The sequence below is a fragment of the Podarcis cretensis genome (genome assembly GCF_951804945.1).
Source record: "Podarcis cretensis genome assembly, chromosome: 1".
Classification (NCBI taxonomy): domain Eukaryota; kingdom Metazoa; phylum Chordata; class Lepidosauria; order Squamata; family Lacertidae; genus Podarcis; species Podarcis cretensis.
Window position 1 is genome coordinate 16,134,337 of NC_137170.1, and position 24,637 is coordinate 16,158,973.

General features: G+C 45.2%; 1 protein-coding gene across 4 annotated transcripts in view; it reads right to left on the reverse strand.

Moving 5' to 3' along the window:
• Positions 1–24,637, reverse strand: part of AMN (amnion associated transmembrane protein) — an 85,513-nt gene that overhangs the window by 13,456 nt on the left and 47,420 nt on the right. For 3 of the 4 annotated variants that reach the window (XM_079948111.1, XM_079948113.1, XM_079948110.1), the window contains exons 5-8: positions 16,475–16,710; positions 15,046–15,183; positions 13,432–13,540; positions 765–847 (exon numbers count right to left, since the gene is read on the reverse strand). In XM_079948111.1, the coding sequence (XP_079804237.1) occupies positions 765–847; positions 13,432–13,540; positions 15,046–15,183; positions 16,475–16,710 (566 nt within the window). The remainder of the gene's footprint in view (positions 1–764; positions 848–13,431; positions 13,541–15,045; positions 15,184–16,474; positions 16,711–24,637) is intronic. The other variant, XM_079948112.1, reaches the window with a different exon arrangement.

Sequence of the window (24,637 nt, forward strand, 5' to 3'; positions counted from 1 at the left end):
GAGCTCAAGGACACATTCCAGCCAGGCAAAAACACTTGGGAAGGATGCAATGCAAGGCTGGCGAGGGGTGTGGCCTGGGAAAGAGGGTGTGACTAGTGAGGGTGTGGCCTGGGAAAGAGGTGTGGCCTGAGTGGAGAGGGTGTGGCCTGGGAAAGAGGTGTGGCCTATGGGGAGAGGGTGTAGCCTGGGAAAGAGGTATGGCCTGAGGGGAGAGGGTGTGGCCTGGGAAAGAGGTGTGGCCTATGGGGAGAGGGTGTGGCCTGGGAAAGAGGTGTGGCCTGAGGGGAGAGGGTGTGGCCTAGGAAAGAGGTGTGGCCTGAGGGGAGAGGGTGTGGCCTGGGAAAGAGGCATGACCCGAGGGGAGAGGATGTGGCCTGGGAAAGAGGTGTGGCCTGAGAGGAGATGGTGTGGCCTCGGAAATATTATCCCCTATTATTATATCTGAGATGGATTCTTGATGTTTGCTAATTGCTTATCTTTAGCTATATTTTGAAGCTGTTATACTTCCGTTGTATGTTTTGTCATTTCTGTGTCCTGAGGGTACTGTTGACGGGTAATATACAAAGTCAGTCAGAACCAACAATTGTGGGTCAGCTGGGGCAGTTAGCTGGATGCATATCAGTCAGTTGCATATGACTCTGGCCTCCAAACTGTCTCTTCCCATTCTCAAGTTGTTGTTTTGTAGTGGCAATACTGATTTCTCCCAGGTGGACTGAGGGCCTCCAGCCCCACTTAAACCATGTGCAGCTCTAAGAACAACATACCAAACTGAGAAATGTGTGGAGTATTCTGTTCTGATACACCTCGATCTCAAAACCAGCAGAATAGTCCAAGGAAACGATGGCTCCTGCAGTTTTTTATATAAAAAAGAAAGAAGGCAAGAAAACATAACCATTGTTTTAGCAATTGCTATGAACCTCCAACCTATAGGTGGCCATTTATAGCTCTAGCAGCTGAGTTGGTTGCTGCAGGGTGGTGCATGTTTTAAGATGACCCTGTGAATCCCAGAACAATCCTACAATCCTAATTGGCACTTCTAGATCGTTGCATACAGTAAGCCAGCAACTTACACAGGGGTTATGTTCCGGGGATTGCACCTAAAGCCCAAATTGTGTACGCAGTGGTACCTCTGGTTACGAACTGAATCCATTCCGGAGGTCCGTTTGTAACCCGAAACCGCTCGTAACATGAGGCGCGCTTTCAGTAATGGAGCCTCACGCTGCTGCCGCGCTGCTGGCATGCGACTTCCGCTTGCATCCCGGGGCGAAAGTTGCAACTGGGAGCATCTACTTCCGGGTTAGCAGAGCTCGTAACCCGCAGTGTTCGCAAGGAGGACGGTACATAACACAAGGTGCATATTTTACAAAAAACTAAACCATGCAGTATTCCATTATTGCATCCATCAAAACTTATTTACACTGCTGAATATGATAGCCATGTTCAAATATATAAAAGGATGTCACATAGAGGAGGGAGAAAGGTTGTTTTCTGCTGCTCCAGAGAAGCGGACACGGAGCAATGGCTCCAAACTACAAGAAAGAAGATTCCAGCTAAACATTAGGAAGAACTTCCTGACAGTAAGAGCTGTTCGACAGTGGAATTTGCTGCCAAGGAGTGTGGTGGAGTCTCCTTCTTTGGAGGTCTTTAAGCAGAGGCTTGACAACCATATGTCAGGAGTGCTCTGATGGTGTTTCCTGCTTGGCAAGGGGTTGGACTCGATGGCCCTTGTGGTCTCTTCCAACTCTATGATTCTATGATTCTATGAGGTTCCACTGTAGACAAGACACATTGGGTCCAGTGGCAGGTGGGATTGCCAAAGCCTTTCCTCCCCCCCAGATGTGTGCACTTTTCAGAACCATTTTTAATTATATTCCCCCCAAACGCATAAAACTGAATGTGCACAAGTTAAATATGCGTAAGCTGCAAGCTTAAGCCCAGCAGAGGGCAGGGTTGAGGCTAACAGCCAGTCAGGGAAAATACACATTCTGGCCAAATTCCCCCTCTCCCTGCCCTCTCTCTTTCTCACGATGCAGCCATGATTAACCAACTCCCACCTTGTAGACTTAGAATCCAATTCCATCCTCGTAATGTTGAAGAAACTGCAAGAACCTTTTCTTCGTTACCAATGGGACTTCTGTGTGTTTGATGTGTGAATTTGGCAGAACGGGGGCTGGTGGGACTGGTAGCTCCACCTCTCTAGCTTTTAACTCTGCTATATACACCAATCTTATTTTTAAAACCCAAGGTAGACTTCCTGGGGCCTGGAGTACCCTTGGCCCTGTAGCAGGTAGCATATCTCACTTGCTGCAGTTCTTAACTCTTCTGCAATTCTATATAGTTTACCAGTGAGCCAGTGTGGTGTAGTGGTTAAGAGCAGTGGACTTGTAATCTGGTGAACCGGGTTCGCTTCCTCGCTCCTCCACATGCAGCTGCTGGGTGACCTTGGGCTAGTCACACTTCTCTGAAGTCTCTCAGCCCCGCTCACCTCACAGAGTGTTTGTTGTGGGGGAGGAAGGGAAAGGAGAATGTTAGCCGCTTTGAGACTCCTTAGAGTAGTGATAAAGCGGGATATCAAATCCAAACTCTTCTTCTTCTTCTACCTGATCTCTTGCAGGTGACACATTATGAGCTGTAGCCGTGAGGAGTGGCTGGATAAATCACTCTACATCATGCCAGGTGGTTGACTAGATACCCTTTTGCTCTCTCCAGAGCTCTCCACCTAATTATAATATAATAATAATAATTTATTATTTACACCCCGCCCATCTGGCTGGGTTTCCCCAGCCACTCTGGGCGGCTTCCAACAAAATATTAAAATACAATAGTCTATTAAACATGAAAACTTCCCTAAACAGGGCTGCCTTCAGATGTCTTCTAAAAGTCTGGTAGTTGTTCTTCTCTTTGACATCTGGTGGGAGGATGTTCCACAGGGCGGGTGCCACTACCAAGAAGGCCCTCTGCCTGGTTCCCTGTAACCTCACTTCTCGCAGTGAGAAAACCACCAGAAGGCCCTCGGCACTGGACCTCAGTGTCCAGCCAGAACAATGGGGGTGGAGACGCTCCTTCAGGTATACTGGACCGAGGCTATTTAGGGCTTTGAAGGTCAGCACCAACACTTTGAATTGTGCTTGGAAACGTACTGGCTGTGTGCATTTGAGATCCATGCACGCATACTCTTCAGTCTCACACGTATCCCACATTTGTAGAGGTGGCCCTTCTTATACAAGCTATTTCTGCAAAACCATCCAAACGAATTACCTACAAGGCCACCATCTTAGAAGCTATGCAGAAGCCGAGGCCTCCACAGTTCATATGTGATGAACATGCTTTGAAGGTCCCAGGTGCGCTTCCACTGCATCTGCAGGTAAATGGATCAGGTGGGAGGTATTGGCAAAGTCCTGTGCCCAAGACAGATGGACACAGAGTTGAAAAGAAGGAAGGGACAGCCCAAGCTTCAGGCAGCTTCATGTGAGGTGAATTAATGTGCATGCACACCTGGCAGGCAAAAGATCAACCCCTGGCATCTTCAGCTGAAGCTGGGAGGGAGAGACCCCTGCTTGAAACCTGGAGAGCCACAGCCAATCAGGGCAAACAATTCTGAGCTAGATGGACTCTGTATCAGCCACCTTCCTATTATAATAACAATTTTAAGGTCTTATATATATAATAAATGTTCATAAATGTACCAAGCAAACGTACATAAATATATAAACCACATGTCTGAAGCAGCACAGGAAGACAGTCCTGAAACCGTTTTGACTCCCAATCTGACCAAATGTTTCTCTGCCAGGAGGGAGGGGGTGAGGGAACCTTCCCATTGTCTCAGGAATTAAGTGATTACCATCTCAAAGGAATGGCCAGACTACCAGAAAAGGCAATCAGAAAAGGCAATCAGGTAACTTGCCAGACAGGAGATAAACAGCGCACTCAGATTTCTGTTGTAGACCACCTTTTTGTGATGTAGGTATGATGTATCTGGGGGGTGGTCTTGGACTCCAGGGCGGGCAATTTATTTATTTTATTTTTTTTATAAATATTTATTAGCATTTCAATAATAAACATAGACACACAGAAAAAGAAAAAATAACAAAAAATAGAAAAATTTAACAAAACACAATTAAAAACAAATGAGATTTCAATTGCTTATTTTCATATAACTTCTTTCTTAGACCTCCTCTCCCCTCCCCTTCTTGTATTCCAGTTCAAGTTATTAATCCTGCAAATCCTTATTACTTAATTCTCAACCTTAACTTAATAATTATAACATACTATAATTTTACCTTTCCTCATTCTTCCATTAAATTATTTTTGCATTTCTCATTTTCATTTCATTTTAACCATTTTAGACACCAATTTTAACTTATCTAATCTTATACATCTTATGCATCATTTCTTATTCTTTAACATATTTCTTAAAGTCAGTCAATATTTCCCTTCCACGACTTTCCCAGCTTCCATACAAATAACAAAACAAATTAAAACAAAGTAAATAATAATTCTGTACCCTTTGGATTACCAAACTCCAACCCCCCTTTCCCGGTTTTGGTCCCCAATAAATATTCATCAGTCAATACTGTTTAACCTGGAGATCTCACATCCGAGGCTCTCAAGTCATCCTCAGTTCCTCTCTGCCGGCCTCTTGGATAGTCCTTTAGGTTAAGCCCCAAGGCTCGAAGGGGCTCTGACCCAACAAGATCCATTATTTTTCCAGTTAGCCCTCCATATTTAAAATTAATGCTAATGAGGTGCTCCACTCTCAAATTTACAATTTCCAACTCAGTCCAAACTTTCCACCTCAAATTTTTATTCTCCTTTGTTATCTGCATGCCAGGCCCCAAACTGTAATTCTCCCTTGACATCTGCAAAGTTACCAGTCCGCCTTCCTTTTCCTCAAAAACAACGTGTGTCTCTTCCATTGTCTCATGGCTCTCAAATTTCTCTTGTTGTTGATATGTATAAACTTCTTGCCTCCGCTCCCTGTCAGCTTCGACAATGTTGTTTACTGCCAGGGCCAGAGTGTTCGCATTTGTAGTCAAAACATCTGTCTGATCTTGTAACTTTCCCAGGAGATCCAGTATTCTGTTGAGTTTAGTCTGATTTTTGCTTCTTTCAGCCATTCTTGTAATGTCTCTGTCCCCCAGAAGGGGGATTTTAATCCTTCAATGTCTTTCAATTTAAAAACCAGTCAGTAAGTTAATTTGTAGCAGCTCTCCCTTATTTTCCAGAAATTGCAACAAATGTAGCCAGCAGATGCGACAAAGTTAAAGTTCCCTTTATCCTTTCCTTTTGACAGCTATTTTGACAGCTGTCAAAATCTTCAATTGTTCCTCAACAGGTTCTCTCGCGGGACGCCCCCGGGTTCGGGGGGGTGAAACTTTAGCTCCTAACGTTAAGTTTATCCTCCGGTAAAATTTATGGCGTCAAGCCGTGAAGGTTTTTTTTTTATAAAAGAAAAAGAGTTCTCTCGACCTTAAGTTGCAAGCTCTTTGCGTTAGAATATCTACTCAAAGGGGGGGGGGCGACTTCCTTTTTGACCCTTCCCCGCTCGTTCCCAATTCAACAAAAATTTGTTTGAGTTCCAAATTCCATATGTACTCACGGGTTCTTATTTTTAAGTCCAGTTGTTCCAAGGAAAAAGTCAGTGCTTCTCCGACAATGGCATGCGGCTTCGCTCCGCAGAAGAAGCAATCGACTCACAGCACCGCGCCGTCCCCCATCCCCGTTCCTGAGCCTTTAAAAAGGCTCCTTCGCGGTTTGGGGGGGCGCAAATGGTGCCCGCCGAGTCACCACGCTCACAGGCATCAGCGCCTGTGATTTTTAAGGGTCCCCGCGTCGCCGGCGCGGACAAGACCCGATCCTGCGGAGCCGATTCCCTCCGGAGCTCGGAGGGAATCCGCCATTAGTCGACAGCGCTAACCCGGAAGTCCCAGGGCGGGCAATTTAAAATGTCTGTATAAAGGCGGGCACACCTTTGTTCTGGGTCCTCCTCTGCTCCTCCGCTGTGTGTGAGGGGAGCACCCTGTTGCAACAGCTTTAATAAAGATCAGGCTTACTAGCTGCTTTGCTTCTCAATATTCTCTGGTTGGCCTCTGTTACCTTCTCCTACTGATGGAGAACCTACAAAGGACTCTTGTGTACCCCATAAGGGAATAAGGGCAGATTTTGTTTCCAACACTATGTCTCAATGTCTTCTGCCACCACCCAATGCAATGTGCGAGACAGCTATAATGTGCCGTTTTCATGGAAAGAGTCAATGCTGCTGCATCCGTTCTACAGGGACTCTGATCCATTTAATTTGCTGCTCTATCAATGCTAATGGGACTTGGCTTCCTCTCTGCAAGGGGCACCATTTTACAGACAGCTGGAGCAACTCACATCGGCTTATTCTTTCCCCTTCACATCTCCAGACTACTACTTCTCAGATTAGACCTGTCTTCCTACCACATCGTTGCTCCCGCTCCCAAATGCTAAATTCTGCCCAGACTGAACCTCCACGCTTAGTTCGCTTAAACCAAGGGTGCGGAAACTCAAACTGGGGGGGCCAAATGTGCCCCTCCAAGACCATTGGGACTCCAAACCACAACCCTTCTCTCCATGCTTTGGCTCTCACAAACCCAACTTTGCACCTTCCTTCAATGTTTTCCCCTGAGTGGAATGTATCTTTGAACTCTGATAATGCCTCTTTCTTGCCTGCACAAAGGATAGAGAAGGGTGTGTTGCAGAAACCAGCCTGCTGTACTTTGTACAATGGTACCTTGGTACTCGAACGGTTTGGTTCACGAACAAATCGGCTCCTGAACGCCACAAACCCGGAAGTGAGTGTTCCGGTTTCCCAACGTTTTTCGGAAGCTGAATGACTGATGCAGCTTCCGATTGAATGCAGGAAGCTACTGCAGCCAATCGGAAGCTGTGCCTTGGTTTTGGAACCGTCTCAGGAGTCGAAGGGACTCCTGGAACGGATTACGTTTGAGAACCCAAGGTACCACTGTATATTCATTACTCCATTACTTCTGGCCCCATCGATCACTTGAACGTGGCCACCAAAATTTACATATGGCTTTCTGGATGAAAACGATTCCCCATCCATGGCTTAAGAGTCAGTGCTGCTTCTTTTTCAGCTGGAGAACGCTGGGGTGCAGTTCTAGCACCTCTCAAGTGGGTGCCATTGCGGGCCGATGCTCCCCCCGCCTGCGTCTTGCTTTTAAGTACTTCTGACAAGCCCAAAACAAACATTTCAAGTCAAAACAGAAGCTGGTCAGCTTGTGCAAGTCTACACTTGTTGTTGTTTTAGATCTGTGAGTCCACCTAGCTCCTAACCGCTCCCAGCCCTGATTGGTCAAGCTGTGAGATGGAGTCAATTCATATTTCCTTTTCTTCAATCCATATCTCGGGTAGCGGTGGCAGGCTTTAAGCTTTGCAGCAAGGCCTCTATCGTTGCACACACACACACACACACACACACACACACACACACGTTTCTGCAAGGGCCTTTCCGAGCTGCTCTAGCCATCCTCCTGAATCTCTGAGGCAGCAGAGGTGCATTTATGTGACCTGCACCAGAACCAGGGGTGACCCCCCCCCACCAGCTAGAGAGACAGCATGCCGTGGTTTTTTTCCTTGGAAAAAAGTCATGCAAAATCACCTCTTTTTATGATTTTAGCTGCTCTGAGCCCGGCTTTGGCTGGGGAGGGCGGGGTACAAATAAAAATGTATTATTATTATTAAAAACATGGTGCAAGCTTAGCACAAAAAAGCCTGCTTGCCAGCCACTTTTAGGTTTGAGTAAACCTGGATTTTCCTGGCGCAGAACTGATGATTGTGGGGGTTTCAAGAGGTGCAGCCAGCCATGTCTTTACCCAGGAGGAACTACAGTGGCAGGCCACTGAACTTCATGTTCTCCATGGCTCTGTATTAGTTTATTGGTTTTTCCCTGGTGAAGAAAAAAGCGGCTTCTGAAAAAATGTTATTTTAATTGCTTTAAAAGACTCGCCTAAGCAGCATATGGTGGCACCCTAAAGCATTCAGTTTTCATATGGTAATTAGGAACGCTGTACAGAAAACCTCCACGTTTGCCTCCAAGGTAAACTAACAGACGAAAACCACGAGGAAGAAGAACAAGAAATGGAACTAACCTGTTGGATATATATGTCTCATTTTTAAATTGCATTTACATTTAGGTCCAGAACAGTTGTCTTTAGTTGGCCTCATTTCCAGCTATAGGCTGGAATGTGTTCCTAGCAATAAACAGGGGCTGAAATAATTTGGTGATTCGCGACCTTCTGCTTTTGTGTTCAGGACTAAGATAATTACGGTATAGACAATGAGATATAGACAACACACCAGGCCCCTTGGGTGATCTCCACGATGTGATAAACTTCCACCTGCTGATTTCAGGCTGTTGCTGATAGCGCAAAAGCAGCCCAAGTTCGGTTCCCTCCTGGCCAGTTAGCAACTCTAGGTTTAAGATGAAGTACTGTCTGTCATGACCCAGCCTACCAGACTTGGGACTCCGCTACATTAGCCAAGAAGAAACGCTTTATATGCATTGTTTATACATTCTAACACTGTGACACCAGATGGCGCTGCAGAGTCCTGTTTTTGCTTACCCGATTTCTCATACAAAGTTTGTAACGCGTTTAACTGAAATATTTCTTTCATGTGTCTAGCTCCAGCCTTGGACTACCAGGAGCTGGGCACTACCTCAGCAGGAGGGAGGACTATGATAAAATCCTCAACTACAACTCCCATCAGCCCCGGCCAATGGTCAGGAGAGATGGGAGTTGTAGTCTAAAACCAGGCTGAGGATTTTATCATAGACATGGGGCAAAGTCACTGTTTCCTCGTTTCCTGGACTTAAGTTTTTTTTTTTTTTTCAGATTTCTCTACATTAAACTCACTTGAGGAGTACTGGAGAGAATTGAGTTTGAAACCTCATAGAATCATAGAATCATAGAGTTGGAATGAGGCATCTGATCATAGCCTGCATTTTTAATCAAGGCTTATATTTTGATCAAGGATTGTATCTTAAAAATTAGCTTAAAATCCACAAATATTTTGAGGCAGGAAACCAGCAGGCAGCTGGCAAGCTCTTCGGCAGAGGGGCCCTCTGGTTTATTGCGGTCATAAAAGGCTGAGAGCGAGGTCGCTGACCTTGCATGTTGCAGAGTACAATCAAGCTACAATTAAGTTGGTAAATAGTAAGAATTATTGTGCCTCCCGTTAGAGACTTGAGCCACATTTTCCTAAGGGCAAGAGCTAATGGAAATAGGGAAAGGGGGGCTTCTCTCTGAAGAAAGTGTTTTTAAGTTTTTTCTTACTTTGAAAACGTCTTTGCTTATAAAAAAACTATATATGTTATGTATTAAATATATTGGCTTAAATGTAATTATGCAAAGGATTTAGAAAGTAAGAAATGTTGGATTCTTATTTCATATAGTTGTAAGAGTTGTAACTATCCTGAAATTAAGTCAGCCATCAGCCCAGCTCCCTGTCAGGCAGGAAAACGCCATCAGAGCACTCTAGACATATGGTTTGTTTAAAGGAACCTCCAAAAGAAGGAGATCTTTCATTGATGATGCTGAGAATGTGAACACGAAAGATCTCTGACATTTGTTTAAAATAGAATTAGCCATCATCTGTTTTAGCCATCTGCTCTATTTTAGAATTAAGGGGGCAAAGGTGATCTGGTAATTAAGGTGCCTTGTAGAGGTTAATGGCTACTTGTTTGCCAATTATAAATATAGTTTTTATTTCCCATAAAAGGCAAAAGGAAATGGGTGTATCTTTTGTGATTGGTTCTAGCAAACAGCCAATAGGAATTTCAACCAGGCTGATTGGACAGAGGCAGCCAAAGGAGGAGCAAGGGGGCTGGGTTAAGGAAATATAAGTGCTGGCCATAATGGCAGGAGAGCAGGCCAGAGCTTGGTAACCATATACCACTGTGCCTCTCATTTATTTGTCTGACAAATAAATTATTATTTTAATTTCTCTATTGCTGCGTTGAATATTTCATTCCAGCTAAGCGTTAACCACAAGCAGGGTGCTACAGGAAGAGACCACAAGGGCCATCGAGTCCAACCCCCTGCCAAGCAGGAAACACCATGAGAGCACTCCTGACATATGGTTGTCAAGCCTCTGCTTAAAGACCTCCAAAGAAGGAGACTCCACCACACTCCTTGGCAGCAAATTCCACTGTCGAACAGCTCTTACTGTCAGGAAGTTCTTCCTAATGTTTAGGTGGAATCTTCTTTCTTGTAGTTTGGAGCCATTGCTCCGTGTCCGCTTCTCTGGAGCAGCAGAAAACAACCTTTCTCCCTCCTCTATGGGACATCCTTTTATATATTTGAACATGGCTATCATATCACCCCTTAACCTCCTCTTCTCCAGGCTAAACATGCCCAGCTCCCTTAGCTGTTCCTCATAAGGCATCGTTTCCAGGCCTTTGACCATTTTGGGTGCCCTCCTCTGGACACGTTCCAGTTTGTCAGTGTCCTTCTTGAACTGTGGTGCCCAGAACTGGACACAGTACTCCAGGTGAGGTCTGACCAGAGCAGAATACAGTGGCACTATTACTTCCCTTGATCTAGATGCTATACTCCTATTGATGCAGCCTAGAATTGCATTGGCTTTTTTAGCTGCCGCTACAGAGCTGACTGACTGAGTGATTTGGGGTAAGTCATCATATCTCAACCGAATGTACCCCACAGACTTGTTGCTGAAAGGAAAAGAGGGAAAGAACCATGTGTGATGCCCAGAATTCTTTGGAGAAAGCGTAGGATATTGATAAATGTGGAGAAATAGCCTTTATCTCTCACCCTCGCCTAGATCACAAAATTGTTCCTTAGGAAAAATGAGATAATCCTGTGAATGTCAGGCTGGGGCTTTTAAGAAGAAGGATAAGATAGGAATGCATCTGGCAAATAAACTGACTCCCCATGCAGTCTGAGCTCCCATTGGAGAAATTCAAAGAAACTACCATATGATGGATGGTTGTCTAATGTGAAAAGAGCAGAGTGTTATGTAATGGATTGAGTATCAGAATGGGGAAAATCTAGGATCACATCTCCATTAAAAGCTGATAAATTCACGGTGTTACGGGCTACCAGGATAATAAACTTGTGTGTGTTTAAAATATGCCATTCTGTCATGACATCTTGGGAGGGTGGGTAAGATGCAAACCATTTTTTTTATGGCAAGATGTTTGCTGGAATTTCAAACTCAGGATGCAATGCTATCCACACTTAGTTGGGTGTAAGCCCCACTGCATACAGTGGGTCTTACTTCTGAGTAAACATGGATAGGATTGCATTATTAACTAATCCCCCCCCCTCAATATTTTCACTTATAAGTCCTCCTGAGTTAACTGTTGATGAGACCCCAGGTATGTGCATAGATGGGGACCCAGGAAAGATGCTGAAAAGAGAGAGGAGGGAGGGTACCAACTAGAGTAGCCACTGATGAAATGTGCCTGCACACAGACCAAGAGAGATCATATTCTGAAGCGGGGATGGAGAACCTGTAGCCTGCCAGATTTTGCTGGACTACAACTTCAACTTTTTATTTTGTTTTTCTCAGTGATGTTCTGTAATGTGTTTTTAATGTTTACACTACCCTGGGATCTCCTGATAAAGGGCAGTATATAAATTGAATAATAATAATAATAATAATAATAATAATAATAATAATAATAATTACTATTATTATTACTATTGACTCTCATTGTCAAAGGTCCCTTAGCCCTGCTCCCTTCTTTCTTAACTGTTCAAATTGTGAAAAGTTTGAACTTATGCTGAATTTCAACACATACCACTGTTCCAGCTTTACTTTTGATGCAGTACACATATTGCCACAAAGGGCTAATCCACACTTAGCTTCCCTCTGCTCTTTCCAGGCACAGTCTGAGGTTTAAAGCTCTGTCTCCAAACACCATCCCCCCCCCCCGCGCCCTTTTTCTCCAAAGCTTTCTCTGCCCAAATCCACTCTTTAAACCTCAATTGGAGCAAACGTCAATCTGCAGAAAACCCCAACTAGCGTTTGCTCCGATTCAGCTTAGAAGAGCGGGTTTGCATGGGGAAAGCTTGGGGTGGGGGGAAAAACCTCAGAAACGGAGCGTTAAAGCACAGACCTCTGCCTAGAAACAGTGGGACAAAAGGTAATGTAGATAAGCCCTAAGATAGGAATCTGCCTTATATCATAAAATCATAGAATTGGAAGGCACCCTGAATATCTAGTCCAGACATGCTCAAGCAGTCGACTGCGATCGACAGGTAAATCCCCGGTGTGATCCTGGTCAATCGTGGGTGATCTTGGTCAATCACGGTATTAAATGAAGAGGGCTAGGAATGTCGCCACCCCAAAAGAAGCTTAACAACTCTAGGCAATCCTCCCCCTGCTTCCACTTAGCCGCCACCTTCCACCCACCCCACCCCACCCACGCTCCTCCTCTTTCCAATGGGTAGATCAATGTCAGTTTTTTTAATATTGGGAGTACCGTATTTTTCACTCCATAAGACGCACCAGACCATAAGGCACACCTAGTTTTGGGAGGAGGAAAACAAGAAAGAATTATTCTGAATCCCAGAAGCCAGAACAGCAAGAGGGATCTGGCTTCTGGGATACTGTGTGGCTGTTCTGGCTTCTGAGATAACCGTGCCAAGCCTCTTCAGGGCAGAGGGATGAAGGATCCCCCTGCCCGAAGAGGCTGCGCACGGCTAAGGCAGAAGCCAGGGCAGGCGCGACGCTGAAGGGGCGCCGCGCAGTTCTCCCTCTCTGAGAGGGAGAGCTGCGCAGCGCCCTTTCAGCGAAGCTGGGGAAGGAACAGAAGGAGCCCCTTCTGTTCCTCCTCCAGCTTCGCTGGACAGGCGCTGCGCAGAGAGGGAGAGTTGCACAGCGCCCCTTCAGCGAAGCGGGAGGAGGAACAGAAGGGTCACCGTTCCTCCTCCCGCTTTCCTGAAGCGGCACTGCGCAGCTCTACCTCTCTGCGCAGCGCCATTCGCTCCATAAGATGCACTCACATTTCCCCTTACTTTTTAGGTGGAAAAAAGTGTGTCTTATGGAGTGAAAAATACGGTAGATCACAGTCTCTTGGGAGTTGGATATGCAGGAATATGCAGCTGTCACATATGGGGTTCGAACCTGCAACCTTGGCATTATCACCACCGTGCTCTAACCAACTGAGCTATCCAGGCTGACCTCAGTATTGAGTCAGACCACTGGCTCGTCTAGCTTAGAGTTATTGACTGGCAGTGACTCTCTCGGAGTCTCAGGCAGGAGATGTCAAGGATTGAACCCAGGGCCTTTTACATTCAAAATACAATATATGCTGTATTTCCCAAATCCTTGCAATTGCACCTGTTGGCAGAGTGAATTGCAGGCGAACTGATTTGCTCCTCTGTCCTGCAAACAGCTATAACAAAGCTGGTCTTCACTTACCGCACATTTCACAGCAATGGCCAACGGGCTTTAGGGGGTCCTTGCACATCACCTGTGGACATTGATTCCCAGACTTCTGGAGCAAGGCAGCGCAGATTCTGTCGTGGTCCTTCAACAAGAGCAGGTAGATTACTCAGTGAAGAAAAAGGTTTCCGCCTGCACAAATGAACTGGTTTCCAGAGATCTCCAATGCAGATACCTAGGTGCTCAGACAAAGACTACTATACCCAGTGCTTTTTTTCCAGGGGGGGGGGTACGCAGGAGTACGCACCCCCCCCATAACATTTAATCTAAATTCGGTCTTAATGAGTGGCAGGATTTCAATATGAGTAGGAAAATGATAAGAAGAGGAGTTTGGATTTGATATCCCGCTTTATCACTACCCGAAGGAGTCTCAAAGCGGCTAACAATCTCCTTTCCCTTCCTTCCCCACAACAAACACTCTGTGAGGTGAGTGAGGCTGAGAGACTTCAGAGAAGTGTGACTAGCCCAAGGTCACCCAGCAGCTACGTGTGAAGGAGCGGAGACGCGAACCCGGTTCACCAGATTACGAGTCTATCACTCTTAACCACTACACCACACTGGCTCTCAAATGAGAGTACTCCTAATCATTTTTTAAGGGGGGGGGGAAGCACTGACTATACCTATTGCCTGCCTGCTTGTAAGAAGAATATAAGAAGAGTCTGCTGGATCCAGCCAAGGGCCCATCTAGTCCAGCATCCTGTTCTCACAGTGGCCAACCAGATGCCTGTGTGAAGCCCACAAGCAATATTTGAACGCAATAGCTCCTGTGGTTTCCAGCAACTGGTATTCAGAAGTGTTGCTGCCCCAAACGGTGGAGGCAGAACATAGCCATTATCATTGCCACACTCCTCTCCTCAACTGCAACTGTCCTGAAATCACCCCCTACAGAGCAGTTAGGCCAAGGGAAGGGGGAGCCTTTCTTTCAATTTCTTTGTCTGATGTACTGTTTTTGTGTATTCTGTTGAAAGCCGCCCAGAGGGGCTGGGACAACCCGTTCAGATGGGCAGGGCAAAAGTTGTTGTTGTTGTTGTTGTTGTTGTTGTTGTTGTTGTTTGTTGTCGTCGTCTAATTCCAGCAAGGAACATCTCTGCAGGCACACCTGTCCCCACAGGTGCCATGTTGGCGATCCATGTGTTGGGATAGCAGTCTTGCGCCCTCATGTACAAGTTTGTCCACCTAATGCCTCCTGTTTCTGTCAGAATTCTCCAATATCCCTACTCCTTTCTTTTCTGAATTTATTGTTATTCACGTTTTATAATGTATTTTATGCTGTTTTTTGTTGCATCAATTAAGTGTTTAAAATTTCTTGTTAGCCACCCTGAGCCCAATTTTTTGAACCGGGAAGGGCGGGGTATAAATAAAAAATTATTATTATTTATTATTACTGGTTATGCAGAAAAGGAGCCCCAGAAGACTTCACTGGCTGCACTGATCCTTATATCTCTGCAAAGTATTCTCAGTGAATCAGCTTCAATAATCTAGCAGTATCATGTGGGTTTTCAATAGGCCAGACTCCTTCAAACTCCTATCTTGAAGTCTCTTGATAATGGAACCTAGTGCCTCAGAGAATGCCAGTGGCCAATAACTTACCGCAGCATTTCCACATTCGCAGCCCGATTTGTCTGGGCACCTGGTGTTCGACAGCTGGAATGCCCCTTGTCCATGGAACTGTAGCTTTGCAGAGGAGCTCTGCATATACTCTGCCAGGGTGTTGTCACTGGTGAACTTCTAATTCCCGTTCAGGAGAAAGTGGCGGCGATGGGGAGGCAGGGGGGGGGGGAACAAAACTCAGAAATCAACAGTTCCCTCAAGCAAAATCACCAACAACATGATCAGATAAGAAGTACAGCTGTTTTTATGTCTCACCAACAACATGGTCAGATAAAAAGTACAGCTGTTTTTATGTCTCACCAACAACATGATCAGATAAAAAGTACAGCTGTTTTATGTCTAAGCATTGTAAACTGCTGTGATTCTGAAATAGCAACCAGCTGCTATTGGAAGGGAAGACCCTGTGACCTTGGATAAGCATCGAAACAACAGTGAGGGATAAGGCTTGATTCATGCAAATCAGGTCACTTGAAATCGAGAATGTGCTTGAAAACAGGGAGGCTTTTCATGTGTGAAGGCTGCTTGACATGGTGATGTCGCTTTATCACAGTACCAGAGAAAAGGATGTTTCAGACCACCAATGCGCTTAATACAGAGGTGGCTAACTCGCAGTTTGAGGTCTCGATCACAAGCAATTTTTTCCTGACCTTCCAAGGCGGCACCGGAGGATGTGTATCTCTGTGTGTGCATATATGTGTGTCTGCTTGCATGTGTGCATGCAAGAACAGAAGTGGATTTAGGGCAGCACTAGGGGTGTGGGGCACTGGATGCACAGCTGAAGAGTGTTCTTTTCAAATCTGGTAAGTGCTTGCCAGGCTTCAGCAAGGAGGCATGAGGACTCTGTCAAGGTCCTAAAGTCTTCCTGCCTCCTCCCCCCAAACCAGGCAAGTGATTACCTGAGAAAGAGAAGGGAGAGCTTTAGAAGAGTTTGGACTTGATATCCCGCTTTATCACTACCCAAAGGAGTCTCAAAGCAGCTAGCATTCTCCTTTCCCTTCCTCCCCCACAACAAACTGTGAGATGAGTGGGGTTGAGAGACTTCAGAGAAGTGTGACTAGCCCAAGGTCACCCAGCAGCTGCATGTGGAGGAGTGGGGAAGCGAACCCGGTTCACCAGATTACAAGTCTACCGCTCTTAACCACACTGGCTCGCTTCAATAGTGGACCCTTCAATAGTGAATACTGGATAATGCCCTCCCCCAGAGCATCCTAGCTTAGCTGGTGTGGGGAGGTGGGCTGCTGCTTTAATCTAGCAGTAGGGCTATACCTGTTCCCCTCCCCAGGCTATTCACAGTGAATCTGGAAGAAGTTGCCCATCTCCACTCGCAATCTTTTATTTTATTTTTGGAATCGCAAAACAGAAAATGGTGAAGCAGCCACGGTTTCATCTCACAAATGCCCTGTTTTACCTGCCCCATGACTGAAATGCTCCTGAGCCGTATGGCCTGCTCAGACGACTCGATGTTCACACGGAAGGACGTTTCGGGAGGAAAGATAACATCATCATACTGGCACGGGACTCTTTCTTCATCCACGGAGAAGATGTGTTTGCCTTGATGGAGGTTGTCCAATGAGGTTGCAGCACGCCACAGGGTGGGGTCATACCACTGGAAATTGTCTGCACCCGCAAAGGTGACTTCTGAAGCTAATAGGAGGGAGGGAGGGAGGGAGAAGCTTGTGGAGTTTGTTCTGCTTCACTGATATTTATTCTTTTTATTTGTTTATAATTAACGCTAAGATTTCTTTTTTAAAGCGTGGCAAGTGCATGAGGTAAACTCACCAATCTGCATGGCCAGCCGCTGCACATGGGCGACTTCTGATTTTCATAATTAAAAATAAATGAGAACAAGGACCCTGGGAATCATCCATGCCATATTGATATTGTAAATTGCAGAACAGAACCTTTAACACCAAAGCTCATAAATCCACTGAAATTCCGATCATCTGAGCTTTCATTACAAATAAACATTTCTAACTTATTTCAAATATTCCAGTATTATTTTTTGTTCTCCATTGAATTCCCCATATATCTATATCTATATCTATATCTATATCTATATCTATATCTATATCTATATCTATATCTATATACCGTATATATCGCTGAAGAATTGACGCATTTGAATTATGGTGCTGGAGGAGACTCTTGAGAGTCCCATGGACTGCAAGAAGATCAAACGTATCCATTCTTAAGGAAATCAACCCTGAGTGGTCACTGGAAGGACAGATCGTGAAGCTGAGGCTCCAATACTTTGGCCACCTCATGAGAAGAGAAGACTCCCTGGAAAAGACCCTGATGTTGGGAAAGATGCAGGACCCAAGGAGAAGGGGATGACAGGACAAGATGGTTGGACAGTGTTCTCAAAGCTACGAACATGAGTTTGACCAAACTGCGGGAGGCAGTGGAAGACAGGAGTGCCTGGCGTGCTCTGGTCCATGGGGTCACGAAGAGACGGACACGACTAAACTACAACAAAATTTGTGTTGCTTGGCCTTACATAATATGGAGGGAAGTCTACAATCATGGGAGCCACACTTTAAGGGGGACATTGACAAACTTGAGTATTCCAAGAGGACAGTAACCAGGATTTTGAGGGTTGTGGAAATCAAGTCGCTAAGAGAGCAGGTTGAATGAGCAAGCTATGTCTTTCCTGGAGACAAGAAGATGAAGGGGAGACATTGTTGGCTATTTGCAGTATGGTAGCGCTGCAGAGAGCTTGCTGGGGAGACCATGCATTAAAAAGGGACTCAAAAATAACTTAAACAAGGTTTTAATAAGAAAAACAAAAACTCCACTTACACTAAATACATCAACAACAAACCAGACCCAACCACCAACCCATCCCCCAGGGGAATGGGAGAGCTAGGTGCTGCTCCTTATATACTACACCCAATTGCTGACACAGCTTAATCAGTACAACTCAGCAGCGCCTGCTATGTTTCACAGCTGTAAAGCTGGGTCTCGTTAGTTTGCTCTGGCCCTTGCTCTGGCCCCTTAAAGACATACACATTAGGTGGAACAATGATGAACCTTTACATTTAAAGAAACCATTCAACAGACATAATAGCAGTCTTCAAATTATCTGAAGAAGGTGGAGCAGACTTGATTCTCTGTGGCGCCAATGAACAGGCCTAGAACAATCAGGGAAAGGTCATAGCTCAGTGGTAGAACATCTGCTTTTATGCCGGAGGTCTCAGGCTCAATCCCCAGTATCTAAAGGCAGGGCTGGGAATGCCCACTATCAGAAACCTCAGAGAGCTTCAGTCAACCAGTATGGACCAGTGGATGGGCCAGTGGTCTGACAGCTTTCTGTGTTCCAAAGGAAGGAAACTGCAAGGAACCAGACTTTGCCTGGACATCAGGAGAAATGCGCTGATGTTAAGAGCTATGGAACAGGCTGTCATGGAGGACATCGGCCTCTCCTGGTGGTATTGAGGAAGTTCCTGGACAGCCATCTGCCAAGGATGCCACAGTTGAGGATCCCCCACTGTACAAGGGGTTGGACTAGATCAGTGTTTCCCAACCTTGGGCCTCCAGCTGTTTTTGAACTACAATTCCCATCATCCCTGACCACTGGTCTTGCTAGCTAGGGATGATGGGAGTTGTAGTCCAAAAACAGCTGGAGGCCCAAGTTTGGGAAACACTGGACTAGATCACTGGTCTTCAATTGGTGGGTCAAGACCCCCTAGTGGCTCACAGCTTGATCCAAGATGGGTTGCAACAGGAGCACTGCCACCATGCAAATATATGGTGGGTCCCTAAATGCATGCTTGGTTTAAAGGTGAGTCATGGGTCAGAAGAGGTTGAAGATACCTGGACTAGGTGACCCTGAAGGTCCCTTCCAACTTTACAATGTTATGATTATCTGTGCAAAGGTGGAGATGTCACTCCAGATGCTTCCTTCTCCCACACCCCCTCCATCTTCCCTCTCTCCCTTCCTTGTGGGAATGCACACAATGGGGGCTGAGGTCCATCCCTGTCTTGTTCCCAAGAAAGTTCAGCCTTGCTTCCCCTCCAGCCACTCTTAAGAGGAAGCAAGGTGCATTAACTGCACCTTTGATCTAGGTCAGCCTTTCTCAACCTGTGGGTCCCCAGATGTTGTTAAACTACAACTCCCATCACCTCTAGCTAGCAAGGCCAGAGCTCAGGGATGATGGGAGTTAGACTACAATATCTGGGGACCCACAGGTTGAGAACCGCTGATCAAGGTGATAGTCCACAGCTGATTACTGTGGCTTCATACATATCACCCATCTAAAACACATGACTACTCCCCCAAAGAATTCTGGGAACTGTAGTTTGTTAAGGGCGCTGGGAATTATAGCTCTCAGTGTGGGATAGACACTTCCCAGGGTTCTTTGGAGAAAGTGATGTGCATTGATGCATGGTGTGTATGCAGCCTGGATTGGTGTGGTGTGATCCAGTAGTTTAGCTCTCAGTCAGTAGAGCATGAGACTCTCAGCCTCAGGGACGGTGGTTCGAGCCCCACCTTGGGCAAAAGATTCCTGCACTGCAGGGGGTTGGACTAGATGACCCTCAGGGTCCCTTCCAACTCTACAGTTCTATGATTCCAAGCGGCTATCCTCTGGTTTATTATCCCAGACATATTACTGGAATGCTGCACAGATCTTATGGAAGTCACTGGGGAGGATCTTCCACAAACATCAAGTGTGAGTAATCCTGGGGAAAGCCGTGGATGACGATAACCGGAACAACTTTATTAGCAATGTATCAGCCACTGGTTCGCCTGCCGCCGCCCCCACCCCAGACCCGGCTCTCTGCAAGTGCAATTGTAAACATGCCATGCACGAACTATATCCCATAGTTCCTCTGTTGGGGAATTTAATATGAAAATAAACAATACACAGGGGCAGCTGTACACAGTCTATTTGCCGAGGCTCATATTTAATTCATTAACAACTTTCTTCCCGTTCAATATTAACGAAGCTGTCACAGATTTGCGCATAACGCAGCACGCCCGTAAGAACGAAAGACGTCAAGGGCCTTGGTGTAGAATTTACGTCTGACTTCTGGTCTGCTTAGATGGCACGGGGCCATAGACATCCTGCCCACTCATCTACAGATAAAGCCTCAGCCTCTGTCTCCATACAACAGAGCTCCATACATGCACATCTCCCTGTGTGGAGCTCCGCCTGCACCATGCAGTTCCATCTGGATATGACAAGGAGATGCGGGTGAAGGGGATTCCCAGTTTACTTAAGCAGAGGGCTGCTGCTCATGGGCCATCCCATTCCGTGCGCCATGAGCAACGCCGGATTTAGGTTTGATGAGGCCCTAAGCCAGCGGTTCTCAACCTGTGGGTCCCCAGATGTTGTTGGACTACAACTCCCATCATCCCTGAGCTCTGGCCTTGCTAGCTAGAGGTGATGGGAGCTGTAGTTCAACAACATCTGGGGACCCACAGGTTGAGAAAGGCTGCTCTAAGCTACTGAAGGTAATGGGGCCCTTTATATGTCCAGCTGTCCTTTGTCAACAACAAATTGTCACCGTTTTTTGTGTTGAATATATGCTATATGGTAATTTATGGACCTAATAGGTATCTAAAACCATTTGCATATATTGCCATGCAGCCAGTCCATGCAGAATGCAGGCACCCTATATATAGAAATGAGCAAAGCAGTGATATTTTAGGGAGCAGGCTAGCAGGCAGGGCCCTTTACTTACATCATAGGAGCCTACACAAAACACTGTTGTTGTATGTAGATTTTGTTTGTTTTTTATCTTATATTTTGGAAATGTACATCCAGTTTTTTCCTTTAATTTTTTTTATAATAATATTTATTAAAGTTTCAAAAGAAAAGTTACAAGAATAAGAACAGAAAAAGTAAAAAAAAAATACAAAGTACAAAAAAGTAAAAACAATTAAAAACAAGTCAACCTTTCAATGCCTTAACTTTCATTTGCTTGTTTCCCTGACCTCCTCGCACCTCCCTTTTTTGTATTCTAGTTCAATTAGTTATTTCAGCAAATCCTTTCCATTTTTACTTTTATCTTACTAATTTATCTTAATATATTATAACTTTATATTCTCATCTGTTAATAATCCATCTTTAAATACTCCTTTATAACATTACTACTAAAACCACATATCTTCATTCCAACACATAACTCTTTATATCATTTCTACTAAAGCCAGACAGTTTCATTCCAACATTTTCCCTAATATTCATTAATTTTACACTAATTCCCCAAATTAAAAATTTTTCTTTATAGACTTTCCAATTTTCATCCAACGTCCCTCTTTCCTGGTCTCGGGTTATGTCAGTCCTTACTGTCCATTTCACTTAGTCCATCAACCTGGTAGTCTTACGTCCGAGGCTCTTAAATCTCTTCCATGCCCCTTCTGCAAATCTTCTTCTTGTTGTTTATACTCATTGAGGAGTAGGTCTCTGGGGGATTTCAGCCCATAATTATCTCCATCTCCCCTCATCAAACCAACCCATTCCCCACAGTCATCAATACAATCCAGAAAGTGTTTAACAGCATATTTCAAAGTCCCTCCAAGTTTAAAAGCCTCCTCAGCTCCAGACTCCCACCAGCCCATTCCAAATTCAATCTTCCTAAACAACGGCTTATGCTCCTGCAGGGCCTCAGGTCTCTCCATTTTTATTGCTTGTGGTACCATCACAACCTCTTTCATTATCATCTGCCCCTGCATTTGCACAGTCAAACCAGTTTCCTAAGTTGGTCTCTGTATAATTTCTGCATCAATATTCCCTATTTGTTCACATTCCCTGACTACAACAGTCATCAAATCCAACTTCTCATTCATCAAATCCATCTTCTCGTGCAGCTGCTCCAACAAAGCACTCGTCTTGCAGAAAGCAAGCACCAAAACTTCCTCCAAGCACATTTTTATTCAAGGTCACTGTCTGCTTCCACGATCTTAATCTCGCAGCTCTGAAGTCCCAAGTAAACTGCAGAGCAACAATTTGACAAGCTCCCTCTAGAGGAGACAGTTTCTATTTGTAACCATCTTTTTAAGCATATCCAACAAAAGAAAAGTTACTTTCAATTTTCAAATATTTTGTTTCTTTAGAATGCAAAAGGCAACATTGGAATCAATTTGTTTCTCTTTTTAGCTATCTGTCAAAATGTTCCATTCACAGTCAATGGACGTCTGAATCAATTTCTGTCTCTGACCCCCGTTCCCAGGCTAGAGACGGTGGAAACTTATTTTTCTTTACTCCCTCTCCTGCAGACTTAAACAGTCCAGTTGGGGATTTTAGTGGTTATAAATGAAGAAAATTTCGACCTTTACAACAATCCTCCAGGCTATTAGCTTGCAAAGGCCTTTGCTTCAGTCTATTTACAAAAAGCGGAAGGCGGACTTCCTGTTTTGAACCTTCCCACTTCGATGCCAAATTAGGATATTTCTTGATCCAATTTTCTGTTTCTACTCACGGGTACTTGTTTAGAGCCCAATTGTCAACAGGAAAAAGTTAGCGCTCTCCGACGATGGCAATGCGGCTCCCCTCCGTGAAAATAGCAATCAGTTCGCAGCACCGCGCTGCTCACCCCACTTCACTCCGGAGCCCCAAAATGGGGTTCCCCGCGAGTAGGGGAGGCGCTCCTGGTGCTCTGCCGAACCCCACATTCCCAGGCTTCCTCCACCTGAGATTTCTAGCGGGTCCCTGCCTTCGCCGCGGCAGGAAGACCCAATTTCCACGGAGCCTGTTCCTCCGATCGGAGGAACTCCGCCATTCGCCGATGGCGCTAACCCGGAATTTTTTTTGGGGGGGACCCACAAGAGAGTGGGGCCCTAAGCTATAACTTGTTTAGCTTATGCGTAAATATGGCACTGGCTATGAGGCATCTACTGACATAAGTTCAAACATACCTAGCAGGAGGGAGTCATCAACATAAGCACTGACATTTTAGTACAGGCAACTCCACATTTATGTGCATCTAGTAGATGTGCAATCATGCACAGGCGCATTGCGCCACACCCAGAAGCGCATTTAAAAACTGACAAAATGGGTTGTGGATATTGGGCGTAATACTGGAATTGCTGAGTGGGGAAAATTATGGAACTCAACAAGGAACTTCTTGGCATGTTACCAAATAAGAGAAAATATGCAACAACAACAAAACGCAATATAGATTGGTCAAAAAATTGGCCAAAATGTACAAAAGAGGTTCAAAATTGTGCTGGAAATGTCCGGTTCGCTTATTCATTTATGGTGGAAATGCAAATGGACAAAGGAGTTCTGGGAGATGGTGTGCAATGAGTTAAATTAAAATTTACTTTCCCCAATCAGCTGGAAGCATTTCTTCTAGGTGTAATTGGGAACGAATTACCAAAGAAAGCCCACAACTTGTTTCTATATGTAACAACAGCAGCAAGGATAGTATATGCAAGATGCTGGAAACAGAGAGAGATCCCAGGGAAGGAACAATGACCGTATAAATTAACAATATGCAGAACTAGCCAGTATGACATCTAAAATAAGAAATCAAGATGATAAACAGATGAGGAGTGAGTGGGAACAACTTGGGGGAATATTTACAAAAATTCGACCTAAAATATAAATTCCAGGTAAGGGGAACTTTGTGGCCAACAGCTGACAATATTAAAGATACGAGTGTGTGGAAAATAAGGTGAATGAACTGGTGTATATGCAGCCAATCACAATCTGAAAAGAACTGTCATGGAATGCTGGGTGGGAAGCCAAACAGAACTACTGTATAAGAAGGGAAAACTTAAAATAAAAATAGCAAAAGTGGCCCTTGAAGAGACCGAAAAGGATGAAAAGGAGCACAAAAGCAGCACCTGGCAAGCCCACAAGTCTTTGCAAGTGCAATACCAGGAGCCCTTGCACTGACCGCTGAGGCCTAGTTTGGCATCTGGTAAGTGCTGCTGGTTTTTTAAAGGGTTTTCCAAAGGTTTCCAGGCTTTTCCGATGGTGTTCCCAATATATGCAATTTCACGTAAACAACACGCGGTGCCTCGGAACGTAACCCCCGGGGAAATAAGGAGTCGCCTGTATCCACAAAAAAATGAACTGCATCCAAAATAGTGTTCGGTTGTGCTAGTCCTTTGGACAGTGTGGGAGATGAGCAGAGGGAAGAGAGGCGGGGGAAGTCCCATTGCACAAGCGGAAGTTGTTTGCTTGCTCGGTTATTTAGTTGGGTACCACCCATAGGTTCCAAGACTTGGCTCCAGATTAAGTTAAGCCCAATGCATCCTTTTTGTTGTTCTCTTGAATCCAGAGAATGTAGATTTCAGTCTCACTATGCTTGTACTAGATGCAATGGAAAGGCAAACAATGAGCGTGATCCCACTGGGAATATTCCCCCATGTAAGCCACACCGAAATGAATGCAGCTCTCTGGCAAGAGCAAAACAACTCATTTCAGTGGGAACCTCTACGGAGACAGTCCTGGAGGAACGCTTGCAACCAATGCTTACCATTTCCTCCACCTCCTCCTCCTCCTCCTCTCTCTCTCTCTTACCCCCCACCCCCAATTGTGAAAAGGAAAGCTCTGACTAGTTTCGAAACTTTGGGGGAGGGGGCTCCAGGGGAAAGTTAATTATGACTGGGAGAATG